Here is a 14,317-nt window from a genome sequence, read left to right as displayed (position 1 = left end):
AAATCCCTGATTCTGGAGGCGAAGTCAAAGAAATGCCAATGAGGAGTAAAGCTTCCAGTAAGATCTCAGGGGAATTGCCTCACACGCAGAAATTGCATCATTGCGATGAAGACTAAGGGAAGTTTGTGTGTTGAACAAGTCCAATAAATGGATGATGATGCTAGAGGGAGGGTATATGAGATCGCATTACACGGAAATCACCCCCTTTTTTTTGGGATGAATTTTCAGCAAAGAATAATTGGAAATGGTTGAATGTATTGGTCGGATTCCTTGTCTCACCCTCATTCAAATGTGGCTTTTTGAATTTTTCCTTGCCATTATAACTTGGTTGGATTACATTTTTATTTTTCCGAAAATTTCAGAATTTTCCCTAAAATTTTCGCATTACATTTTTTGTTTTAACTTCAAAGGACAATTCAAACCTTTTTCTTTTAAAAACCTTAAAAATTCAGTTATTCCTGGGATCAAGAATTAAATATTATAATGCAATTTTCACAAAAATTTCATGAAAGATTGGATTGTATACCCTCAAACACATCATCCTCCTGGAGGAAACAAACACATCTCGGTGCCACAATATTGATTATCTTGCAGTCTGCACAAAGTTATTATATTCAGTGTTAGCTTTCGAGGGAAAAAAAGGGCGCACCACCCCTTTTTGATATACAATTCTCACCCGTGTCTTTCCCCTAAAAGTTTTTCCTCGGCCGAGGGCGAGAGCAATTTGCCTTATTCACCGGCCACCAGCACTTGATATTTCCTTCTGGACGGCTTTTGTTGTTCGCCACAGGAGGGATATATTCTCAAATTGGCCGGATGATCACTTTATAATACTGCCGCGAGTACGACAGACGGACTCAATAGCACTGGGAGAGACTTTTTGAGAGGGATTTCCTGATTCACTCACCGATCAATTATGACTGGATCAGATGGGGTCTCGTTGCGATTTCCACAGCTCTTCTTGTCGCAGCACCGACTGCATACAAAAAATGAATGTAAATTAATCCTTTTTATCCTTTCTGATTAACAAATTATTTACAGAAATCACATCAACATTTGTCTAATTCGATCAAATATTTTGTTATTCTAACTCAAAGGTAGTCTGAAAAAATGTTTTCTTAAATTAACAAGAAAAGTTTGTCAAAAAGGATGTCTTTTCATATAAAATGTAAGAAAAAGTCTTGTCAATTTGATAAATCTTTTCGACACATTTTAACAAGATCCATTCTCTGTTTACCAACACTTTTTTTCAGAGTTGAGAAGTATGTAATATTCCTATATTCCCTCTATTAGGTGTGATTCTTTCATAATCACACCTACTATAATCACTAAGTTTTGCGACCATCTCCTATCGGCTTCATAATTGCAGAGTAGGGGAGACTGGGGCAAAAAGTCACAAACCGAAAAATTCAAATTTCAATATCTTCCAAGGTAAAAAAGATAGCGACTGATTTTATTTCTATAGATAGCCTCCATATACCTTTTTCAATGTCGTAAGTTTCTTAGAATTCGAACAAGGAATTTAGAAAATAAAAAATATCGAAATTTTTAGACTTATTTTTGAAATATTTTCCTTGCCTAAGATAACAATGATGCAAGTTGGCTGTAGTGGCGCACTTGGAGGAATTCTTCGCTGAGTTTCTCGCCGATTTTCGCGAACCGCGAAATTTTACGCAAATTCCGGATTTTCTTGCGGAGTTTTCGTGGATTTTAAAGGGTCCTGAAATTTTACGTGTATTTTCGGGGATCGCGGAATCGTTCACGGACTTTCGCGCACCGCGGAATTTCTTGAGAATTTTTACGGACCGCGAAATTTTTCACGGATTTTTGCGGACCGTAGTGTTTTTTTGTTGATTTTCGCGGACCGCGGAATTTCTCGCGAATTTTCGGGGACCGCGGTATTTTTCGCTAATTTTTGCGGATCACGGAATTTTTCGCGACCATGGATTTTTTCGTGGATCTTCGCGGATCCGAAATATTCGACTTTAAAGTTTTTGGGATATTTCTGTACATTTCTCATACAATTTTCTTCATTTTAAAATGAAATTTGGCATATCTTAAGTCTAAAGAAGGCTGTAAATGCTCTAAATGAATGTAAAGTTTGATACCTCTATCTCTTATAGTTTCCGAGCTATTTGACTTTAAAGTTTTACAGGTATTTTTCTGCGTTTCTGACAATTGAATTTGCACTCTTTCCAATTTGTAAGAACCTCGAGTTGCACGCATTTCGAGGTTGACTGTAATGAACCTCAGCTACCATAAGCTTATCTGGACTTCGAATTTGCAAAAAATCCGAATTTGCAATGAAAGAATCACACCCACCATAAGCCCGTTTAGACTTATCACTGGCTTTTATGTGTGGTAGTCTTATTAAGGGGGGGGAAGGGCTACTTTGAGTTGTGGAACTACTTTGATATACGATTTTTTCGCATTTTTCTAAAGGAAACTAGGCTTTAACATACTGTAACTGCGGGTGATTTTGACATCCTCCTGTTCGTAAGCTTTTCTTTACTTCTAGAACTCAAGGATTGTCTTTACCGATCCGATCTACTATGTCTGATCGGTAAGGACCATCCTTAAGTTTTAAAAATAAAAAAAGCTCACGAACAGTGGGGTTTTCAAAGTTAGAGGACAATGTCACCCGCACTTACGGTAATTTAATTTTCTTCAAAACAATTGTGGAATAAAATAAAATAATTATAACTGTGTTATCACATTTGCACATTAAAATTTTAATATGATTTACATTAATTGTCGCTGGTGAGAGTCCAAATGTGTAATTTGTGTGTTTGAATCATTTTTTATTCAAAATTTGATCTATTTGTTGATAAAAAGGTAGACTTGGCCCGCTAAATTTGATATAAATTGATTTATAGCCTTAATGCGAAAAAATTAATGCGATTTTCTCTTTAATTTTTTAATGTGAAAAATATTTATGCTTTTAGGTAAATTTAAACTTATTTTTGCAGGCCAAGTCCACTTCTTTATCAATAAATAGAAAAACCCCAAATATTAAGTGACTCAAAGACACAAATAACTTATTTGGACGCTCACAAGCGACAATTAATGTGAATCACATTAAAATTTTAATGTGCAAGTGTGATAACGCCGTAAGACTCAGTTTCCTTTAGAAATATGCGAAAAAAATCGTATATATATCAATGTAGTCCCACACAGCTCAAAAGAGCACCACCAACCCTACCATTTTTAAAATTTTTAATACACATGTTAAGAGAGGGTAAGGGTATCACTTGTAATCAGGCGAAAAAAATCACTTCGAAGTCATGAATTCGTGCGTTCCCCAAAACTGAAATACTTTGATATTGGGTTTCTTAAACCAATGCTACACATAGCATTCAAAAGAAATTAATTAAAAAAAAATCTTAGAGAAAATATAGAAATGAAATAACTTTAATTCACCTGCACATGACTTCGTGTGTGAGGAGGACTCTGCACATTTCTGGATTTTTATCCTGACCCTCGTAGATGATGGCCTGAAAGTAGAAACAAATCCGGGTAAATTGAAAATAGATCCTCTCTCACTCGAAAAACCATAAGGGAGCAAGTGCAATCCACTCTCACGATAATTAGGGCTATAATTTTTCAATAATCCTTCATTAACCCCACGATTTAGGGGTTGATGCTCAAAAACATTTTGCAATCAGCTTGAAAAGCCGCAATGTTTGAAAAATTGCAGGGGTTTGCCTGCAGAATAATTTCTACTTTTTTTTTTCGAGGGTGAATTCGTGACATTTTTCTTGGGCAGTGTTTTCCCCAGAGAAACGGTGAAGGTTGGTCCGACTTCGTATTTTTTTGCACTCATATGTGATTGACGGACAAGGTTCATTTTGCCCCAAAAAAAAAAAGAAATTCAAGAGGAAAACATTTGTTCACAATTCAAATTTAGTTTTCCTTTTCAATATGGGGAGAGAGAATTTTTTGGATTTAATTTTGGGGGCTCTTTTGGCATAATTTATCGATTTACATTGTTGCATTAATTCCTAAGCAATTTGGGTAACAAGCCTCCGATTTATGCAGAAACTACACGTGACCAAAGAAAATGCCACGTGAGGAGGTCTCGTGACCAGCCGTGATAACATCACCAGTTTTAGGGATGATCCGGAGACATGGAGAATATAATTATTTTAAGAGCGACCAAAGAGGGTAGGTCGAGCCTTGTCAATTCAATCCATCAATCTCTCTTTTCTTTCAAATACGTATTTTTTTTTCGTCAAATTGTCTCATTTTTGAGTGGTTGGAAGTTTAGTTTTTTTTTTTTTTAAATAAATTTTCCCTTCGTCGTCCGCGGTCGACGCGACGGATGGTAGGTGTAAAAAAAATGTAAAAAGAAATAGAAATGTGTGATACTCGTTCTATTTTTCACGTGTAAATTTATGTAAATGCGACCAAGAAGGGTGGCATTTTTCCAAACAGATGCAGTAAACATAAATAAAAGAAGGATCTCAGTGATATCACATCTTCTCTTTTAGAATTTTACCAAACCTTTTTACAGCATTATCCTTGATATGTCTTCTATGTAATACTTATTTGGGAAAATTTCGTAAATATTTTCACGAAATTTTCATACAATCAAAGCTCAAAGACATTTAGAAATTATTACAGTTAAAAGTGGGTACTTTTCAAATGAGAAAATTTAAAATTTAAATATATTGAAATTATATAAAATTTGTTGCATTTTTTAATAAGATTTTGAGGTGACTTTGGCAAACATTCCATTCATATATACACTGTCGACCAAAAGTTTCTTGACAAATCTATGTTCGAGAAACAACGTGGAAAAATGATAGAAAAAATCACTTTTTAAAATTTTTCCTTTTGCAAATGAGTTGCTTGCAGCCCATAGATGTTATTTGTGTATTTAAAAAAACATGAATTCACTTTATTTCATATCAAAAACAATTGTTTTCTCAGAGTTGAGCATTTTTTACCGCGGCCAAAAGTTTCTTGACACATTTGTAAACCTTACTCAAAATGATCAAATAAGTCAAATACGTGCAACTAACTTACTTTTATTCAGTTATATTTTGAAGTTTATGTCATTTAAGAGACAAATGCTGGATTTGCACATTTTTAAAGTTTGCAATGGTCAATTTATACATAAAATTGATGACAAATAACAATAAAATACTAATGTATTTTTTGTAACTTTATAATTTAGATTAAAATGGCAGGTTAGATGAAGTTAAAGGATGGATAATCCGCCAGAGAAAAGCCTTTGGCCGACACTGTACGAAAATACCGTTGACCTAATAACGATTTTTTCACATCAAAGGTTATAAAATCGTTAAAATACTTCCATAGAGAGCTTAGACCTCAACCAAATGGGATCATGTTGGGGCTTATTGGAAATGTCTTGGAATTTATAATAATATTGAATCAGTTCCAATCGGTCTTGAACCGGTAATGAACCTCTTATGTACTGACGACTATTTTTTCTCGAAAATCAATTTATTATTCTTCTGGGATATTTTTGGCGATTTTTTGAATGATTTATGAACCGGTTCAAATCGTCGAGGACCGGTGAACTTTTGAGAGGTTTGAGAGCATCAAAGTCGCTAGTTAGAACTTTTTCTTTATTCAAACTTTGAAGTTAGGGAATATAAGAGCTTGTAAGTCATTTATCGAAGACAATAAATTTTCTTGCTATTTTCAGTCTATTGTACATTTACAAAATATATTTCTTCCATCCTGGAACTTTGGAAAAAACTAAGATGAACTTGTTTTTTTCTGCATATAAAAATAAATATAATTTTAGAAATTAAAAATGTGACCTTACTTCACACTTAAACTTAAGAGCTGTGCTCTTTCTATTTAATTTGTTAATATTAGGGTGTCCTCAGTACCTTTCGAGTCTTCTGGTTAGGGGGGCTCGGCCAGGGTTCGGGGACTCATAGTGCCTAAGGTCAGGAGTGACTGTCTTTACTGATCATTATTTGTAAAGGGCGTAGTTATCTTTAACTCCGTTCCAAGTGATCTGCGTAGGTCTGCAGATGGCATCCGACGCTTTTTTCAGGCTGAATCTTAAGAAAGAACTTATTAGATCTTTTTTTTCTTATTTCATTTTCATTTACCTTTTCTTATACGGGCTTCAGACTTAAGGCTTAGCCATATGGCTTAACTTCTCTAATTTCTTTTAGCAGCCAAAATTTTGGGAAAATAAGACTTAGGATTGGACATTATAGGCAAATGATCCGCTCAATTATGAAAATTCAATAAAATTGGTTGCTATCTTGAAATTTGAGACTTTCGAGAACTGGGCTAAACCTCAGGTCTGAAGACGGCATTATACTATTGTAAATCCTTCTTTTATTTTTATTTTTCTTTTTTTGTTGCTGTTTTTTTTTACTGGTTTTTCTTTTTTTTTTCTTTATCACAATTGTAAGAGGGATGAACCCTATTTTTGTGATTGAATAAATATTACTATATTACTATATATTAAATTTTCTAATATACAGTGAGTGTCAATAGTTTGTTGCCTAATGGATGTTTGAGAAATCAAGTGAAAAAAATGATAGAAAAAAATACTCTTCCAAATTTTTCTTTTTGCAGATGAGTTCCTTGTAATCCGTAGATATTATTTATAGTTTTCAAAAAAAATAATTAATTTTATTTCATATCAAAAATAATTGTTTTCCAAAAGTTGGTCATTTTTGAAAAATCAAAAGTTTGTTGCCTCATTAAAAAAACTAATTCAAAATGGTGAAAACGTGCAACCAACTTTATGTAAACCGGTTACATTTTGAGCTTATGTCATTTGATAGGCAAATGGTGGATTTGTACATTTTTAAGGCTGTCAATGGTAAATATATAGGTGTAAAAGTGATGATAAATAACAAGAAATAATCAGTTTTTTTATAATTCATAATTTAGGTAATAATGGCAAATTACAAAAAGTTGAAAGGTGGGATATTGTCCAGAGATACTGCTGGAAGGAATCGGCGTCGCTTAATTGCCAAATTTTATGGAAATTCATGAAAAGTTATACATAAAATAGTCAAATATTATAGTTATGAGGCACGAGTACATCTGAAAAACGCTACTGGTAGACCCAGGGTTTCGACTCAGAAAGTCGATAACCGCATTCTAGGTATCTCTGATAGTAACCCCATGATGTTTGCTTCAAAAATTCAGAGTCGGCTGGTTACAGAAGGCATACAGGCTTCAAAACCAACCGCAATTTAATGAAAGTGGTAAGAATAATTACTTGGTTTGCAGGTTTCCATTGGTAAACAAAACCAATCTGGTTAAAAGGTTGTAAATTCACTTGGAGCATGCTAAAAACGTAAAAATACAACCTCTTACGCAGTTTGGTTTTGCTTACCAATGGAATCTTGCGAGCCAAGTACCTATTCTTATATTTTCTTTCATTTTGAGTTTGATTTTCGAAGCATTTGAAGCCTCTATGCCTTCTGTAACCAGCCGACTTTGAATTTTTGAAGCAAACATCATGGGGTTACTATCAGAGATACCTAGAATGCGGTTATCGACTTTCTGAGTCGAAACCCTGGGTCTACCAGTAGCGTTTATCAGATGTACTCGTGCCTCATAACTATAATATTTGACCATTTTATGTATAACTTTTCATGAATTTCCATAAAATTTGGCAATTAAACGACGCCGATTCCTTCCAGCAGTATCTCTGGACAATATCCCACCTTTCAACTTTTTGTAATTTGCCATTATAACCTAAATTATGAATAATCAAAAAACTGATTATTTCTTGTTATTTATCATCACTCTTACACCTATATATTTAACATTGACAGCCTTAAAAATGTACAAATCAACCATTTGCCTATCAAATGACATAAGCTCAAAATCTAACCGATTTACATAAAGTTGCTTGCACGTTTTCACCATTTTGAATTAGTTTTTTTAATGAGGCAACAAACTTTTGATTTTTCAAAAATGACCAACTTTTGGAAAACAATTATTTTTGATATGAAATAAAATTAATTATTTTTTTTGAAAACTATAAATAATATCTACGGATTACAAGGAACTCATCTGCAAAAAGAAAAATTTGGAAGAGTATTTTTTTCTATCATTTTTTTCACTTGATTTCTCAAACATCCATTAGGCAACAAACTATTGACACTCACTGTATATATAATATTATATATATATATTAACTATATATTAAATTTCCTACAAAAATCAGTTGCAAAACTTAAACATAAAACACTAAGATGTTTAGTAAAATTGGGGAAGGCAATACTTCAGTAACATGGCCTATCCTTATTAATGAGACAGAAAAAAATGCAAAAATTGAAACTACCCCATCGTGAAACTGCCTGATTTACCCTCTAGTCCTTGCAAACTTGGCCAAATATATATAAATAATTTATTGATTCTGAAGATGAAGAACTTTGCGACACATTTCACGTATGAAACTTTCATAAAATTTTCCCTAAAAGTAAGACTCCTCAGCGTCTTCTCTGAATGAGAGTAATGGCAGGGGTGTTCGGGGGCTAATGCAAAAGTGTCGTATGAATACTGAGATGAAGTGGAAAGTGGCATATCAGTAAATCTTTCCTATTGATATTCTATCGTATAACACATTCAAGGTTTCTCTTCCACCAATTTTTGGCTTTACAACATTGAAGTTCTCTTCTTGGTGCGTTTGGAACGATCAAGAAAATTAGAGTGTGGGAGCTTCTTCTCTTACCACTATGAATGGAAATTTAATCTGATTGGCAACTGTTCTTTTATGTGCCACCGAATGCGAAATGCATTGCATGGTGGAAAAGATTAGTAATCACATTACAAGACAGGACCATATGCGTTATTTTTTTCCCAAAATGCCTCTTGTTTTCGCACCCTCTCCCATCCTTTATAGTGCCCAGTGCACTTTCCTCCGAGATGAATAGGCCACTCGTTAGGGGTGCGATTGCAGACCCCTCACCCTTTTGAAAAGTTTATATGTGTGTGGTGGCGAACAAGTTGATAGTACAAAAGATGACTAAAAAGCCCATAGAAAATTCACCTTTTGCCTCTTCACTCATATGAACAAGGGGAATTTCGACGCAATATTCGTCTGTCCATATGTAGATTTAAAATACTTTCAATGTTTATACCCCTGAAATAGCATTAGACGTCCATATGGGAAGAAAATTTGTTTGAATATCAAATGAAGATGGAAAGCACAAATGGGAAAAGTCGAGAGAAGGAAGAGTGAAAAAGAAAAACTCAAGAATGATTGGTGATGCTGGTAAAATTTCCATAGAAACTTTTGACCACTTTTTACTATAACAGAAAATTTGCATTTTGACGAGAAAAATCGCCAACTTGCCTAACAGAATTCTCAACACAAGTGATTTTTCTTCCAACACCAATAATGCAATGCTTCAATGTATTCACAATCAAATAAAAAATTAAATTCAAGTGACAAGAGATTGAATTGCAGTTATAGCGCTATAGAATATGATAAATGAAGCCAGTAAAGTTGAGTAAAATGTGAGGATTATGCAAATATGTTGGCGAAAAGGAGCAATATACACACGCGGAAAATGCCAACGGAAACCACCCAGGAAAATCGCATTAATCGCACCAAATAATCTCTGAATAAATACATTTAAACGCTGTAACACCCTTAAATATTCCATTCTACAGGATATTTTGCACAAGGAAAATTTCACGTGTCTGATAACAATTGAATAGGGATCAATTGATCTTTTCTGATAACAATAGAGAATTGCTAGAAGGTAAATGACTGATAACTTTTTCTTTATTTTGCACTTATTGCAAAATAATGTAAATTTTATAATTTTACCAGTCGCACATAAAGTATCGCAAATTACATAAAAAAATATGAAAATACCGTAAGTGCGGGTGACTTTGTCCCCTGTTGGTGACTTCGACATCCTCCTGTTCGTAAGCATTTCTTAACTCTAGAACTGAAGGGTGGTCTTTACCGATCTGACCTACCATGTGTGATCGGTGAGAACTGAGAACCATTTTTAAACATTAGAATTAAAGAAAAGCTTACAAACTGGAGGGAGTCAGTCACCCGAACTTACAGTAACGTAAAGGTGTATTGATAGGAATCACGACCGTGTCATTTAAGTTCGAAACTTTTCGTATTAAGAATCACATTGGCAATAAAATGCTCGCCGTGGTCTCACCGTTTTTCGTTAATTTACGCATTTTCATTGCAATTCTTACGCAAGTTCTCGATTACCGTATTATTTTATCTCATACTCGATGGCACTAGGTAAAATAATGTAAGAAAAATAAAGAAATAAAACGAAAATGCGATAAACGGTGAGCAAAAAAAACTGTAAGAGAAATTAATCATAGTTTTTTTGCTTACCGTTTATCGCATTTTCGTTTTATTTCTTCAATTTTCTTACATTATTTTCACCTAGTGCCACCGAGTACGAGATAAGGTAATACGGTAATCGAGAACTTGCGTAAGAATTGCAATGAAAATGCGTAAATTTACGAAATACGGCGATCATTTTATTGTCAATGTGATTCTGCCCTTAAAATAGAAAGTCTAATGGCCTCTACACACTAGAGAAATTTATGTCCATATTGAAGCAAATTCCCTACATATGTGTAGGAAAAACTTTTCAATATGGACATAAATTTTTCTAGTATGTAGAGGCCATTAAGCAGGTTCCAACAAATGGTGGAGAAACTTTATCCCAGAAACGACCCCCTAAGAGATATTTCCCGAGATTTGCCGATGTGTATAATATAATACTCTTTTATATAATACGCCTAAGTGGTCTTTTTAACAATTAGAGAGATAACCTGGGGTAGAAGGACAACTTTATAACGATATCGATTAACAATTATGAGAAATTTAAATAAGAGCTGCTTTTTTGTAGCATGACAAAATGTATAAAGTACTTGAAGATTCACCTAAGGTAAAGTACCCTCAAGTCGACAGGCTCCTCAATTCGACCGGTAGAGTTATTTATTCAATTTATTTATATTTGCACTAATATTTGGCATATGATCTAACATTAATAGGTCAATTATTCCATGAATAAATACGAATTAGTGACAATTTTATAGAAATTCACCATTAAACGTTCAAATATAGACCACCGCACCGGTCGAGTCGAGGAACCGGTCGATTCGAGGGCATTTTACCTTAATTTTATCATAAATTTAACGGTACTATTTGTTGTCAACTGACAGAATTTAAAATTAGAATTTTCAAACTATCTAGTGAAAATTTTAACTTGAAAGCAGTTTCTTGAAAACGGGCTTTTGTTTAAATTTTTTTTATTTAAAGTGATTTTATGGAGGACTTTATAGAATTTGATAATGTGAATTTAGTCATGATAAATATTTTATTTCAATAGGATTACAGATTTTATGAATAAGCAGGGTCCTAAAAGACTTGCCCTTGGCTAAAGCGGTCTTTAGACTAGAGGTTTAGCCCATTTCCGGAAGGTCTCAAAATCATAAATAGCCAAGCAATTTTAATGCTTTTTCCGAATCTAACAGGACATACATCCTTAATTATAATATTCTAGGTTATATTTCCAAAAAATCCTTATTATAAAAAAAAATTAGAGCAATTAAGCCATATGGCTAAGCCATAGGTAAGAAGCCCGTATAAGGGAGGGAGACTTCTAGACAAAATAAAAAAAAATAGCTTTTTATCATGTTGTAAACGATTTAAATATTCAGTGAGACTTACAGTGGAACATGAAATGAGAAATGTTAATTGACTCATCATGAAAAATCCGACGTTAAAGAAATGTAGTAGATGGGAACCAGAATTCGTCGGCGAAGTGGAGTCACCTTTAGAAAAACTGCAACTCTTTCCAAAGCTTTTGGTCGGTCTCCAGGTTTCATCAGTGGCCCATTGATTCGACCAGCTCATGATGGATTGGAGATCGAGCCGAAAGCTTTGGAAAAAGTTGTCATTTTTCTGTAAGGGTGACTTCACTTTCCCGACGAATTACGGTTCCCATTTATTAAGTTAACTGATTTACATCACAATTGATTCGTTATTCGTAATAATTTCCTCCTGGTTCATAAAATTGGCAGGTCTGAATGTCTGGAAGTCCATGGTTTCTTGCATAATTTCAATTTAACTATACATCTCAACCGTCTCAATATTTATTCCCAAAAATTCATATTTTTGTCTATTTTTGTATTCAACATAATAATTAATTTTAATTCCAACAGTTCAGCATATAAAAGCACATTTAAAGTACATTGTCTGAATTATTCAAAAAAAAAATCTCCGAAAGTCCAATGGCTAAATTTTTCAAAAAAAAAATTGAAAATAGTACAAAATATAGTTAAATGTTATGTACGTTACTACTTTTATAAACTTAAGACCTTAAATTAAATAATTTTTTTTTATTATGTTGCGACAAAAATAGAGAAAATATGCTATTTTTTAGTCTTCGTGACTCAAATAACCCCTTCCTTAAGGCATTGTTGTGATTAAAATACCAGCTCGGCAGATAAAAATTAAATCTTCCAATAACTCTCGAAATGAAGAAGTTCATTATTTTCTTTAAGCTCATTTATATTCCCTTTCCGTGTTCAGTTCCCATAAATTCTTACATGGACTATAATTTTTTTTCTCCTGATCATATACCTCCTACACCTTTTACTGAAATAGCAGCACATAAACAAATTTGTTGGTATTGTAGCCGAGAATGCCGAGAAAACTCTAGTTAGAAAGAATTGCAAGGTATTAATTGCGGATGAAGTGAAGGAACAAGGAACATAGCACTTCCCCTTGCAATTTTCCTCTCAAATAGTGACATGCGCGTCCAAGTACTTGTAAATTTTGGCGGAGTGATTAATTAAGCAAAAGTGATGCTTTATTGTGCAGTGTACTTTACAATCGTGAAGTCTATCAGATTCATGCGCGACGAAAAGTCCACCCCCACTTCAAGAAACCTCAATGCAATATCAACAGGAAATATCCATTAAGTAAATTTTACCCACTCTCTTCGAAGGAATATTCTAAGATGAAGATGAAAGGACAGACATTAGTATTCTCAATTCCTTCAATCACTTCCCCACACCTGATTTTTTGCAACAGTTATAACACAGATGGTTTTCGTCACCAATTCTGCTGATGGAGATTGATATTTTTTTGCTGCTTTTAACAATGAAAATCACCGTAGGATACATTGGAAAACATAAAAAAATGATTCTCATTTAAAAATATTCTCATCTCGCTCACAGCAATATTTTTCTAAATGTAATGCCCAACGCACAATAACTTTTGTTTTGTAAACATGTTTTTGGCATTTCAATGAGAGATAACGAAAGCGAGATAGTTATCTCGTTTTCTCTCATAGGAAATTTTGAAAACATATTTACAAACAAAAGTTATTGTGCCTTGGACATAAAATTCATATAAGGTAAAAATTAAATAATCACATAAGACTTTGCTTAAAAAACATTATTCAGAATGATAATTATAATAACAGTACGGCTATTAATATGTAAAGGTGTCTCCTTCTTTGTTATTTATTCTTTTTCCTCACCATTTGTTAAAAATTATTTTTATAAATTGATGATTTTGGCATTAATTTTTAAGGATCTATCTGGTTTTTTAAAGGGTTTTTCAACCTAGGATACTGTTCAAAATAGGCCATAAGGCCTAAGACCTTGGTTAGGGGTGGTAGGTAAGGGTGGAAACAAAAAAAAACAAATCTAGTACTCCTTTATAGAAAAAAATGTTTAGCAAAGTGCTGAATTTTAAGCTTAATAAGTAGTCACAAATAAGTAAGTTCGCAGTATAAGGCTTAGCCCTTTTAGGACGATAGGGTCACCGGTGACCCAAAAATGAAATTTTTGGGTAACAAATTTTTTAACTAATTCCCTGAAACAAAATCTGGACGCGTCGAAAAAAGACATCTTAAAATTGGCTTGATTTCAATTCTAATTATTCATATTTGATCATCGAATCAATGTAAAATGTAGTGTAAATTTTATACAACCACAAAAAAATCTAAATATCACATAACTCAAAATCTCAATTTTTAATTAATAAGTGGACATTTGGTTTTAATTCTGAGACCAAGATCAAGATTAAAATTTCAAGCTGTAAAATATTTCCAAGATCAAAATTACATATTCTGACGCAAAGCATTTATGGAACTTAAAATGTCTTTAGGTAAGAACCAAGATTTTAAGATTTTCCACACTTAAGGAAACGTCATTTCTGTCAAATATCTTCATTTCGGTGGCAGTCAAAATCCCGAAAGCCAAAATCCCGAAAGTCAAAACCCCGAACGACAAAATCCCGAACGCCAAAATCCCGAAAAGGCCAAAATCCCGAAAAGGCCAAAATCCCGAAAGC

The 14,317-nt window shown here is 33.5% G+C and overlaps 1 protein-coding gene across 3 annotated transcripts in view; it reads right to left on the bottom strand.

The window, feature by feature from the left end:
- LOC129801525 (transcription factor collier) overlaps positions 1 to 14,317 on the bottom strand; it is a 47,796-nt gene that overhangs the window by 11,756 nt on the left and 21,723 nt on the right. For all 3 annotated transcript variants that reach the window (XM_055846690.1, XM_055846691.1, XM_055846692.1), the window contains exons 5-6: positions 3,421 to 3,494; positions 908 to 976 (exon numbers count right to left, since the gene is read on the bottom strand). In XM_055846690.1, coding sequence (XP_055702665.1) covers positions 908 to 976; positions 3,421 to 3,494 — 143 coding nt within the window. The remainder of the gene's footprint in view (positions 1 to 907; positions 977 to 3,420; positions 3,495 to 14,317) is intronic.

The sequence above is a fragment of the Phlebotomus papatasi genome, chromosome 2 (assembly GCF_024763615.1).
Source record: "Phlebotomus papatasi isolate M1 chromosome 2, Ppap_2.1, whole genome shotgun sequence".
Lineage (NCBI taxonomy): Eukaryota > Metazoa > Arthropoda > Insecta > Diptera > Psychodidae > Phlebotomus > Phlebotomus papatasi.
This window is presented reverse-complemented; position numbering and strand designations above follow the sequence as displayed.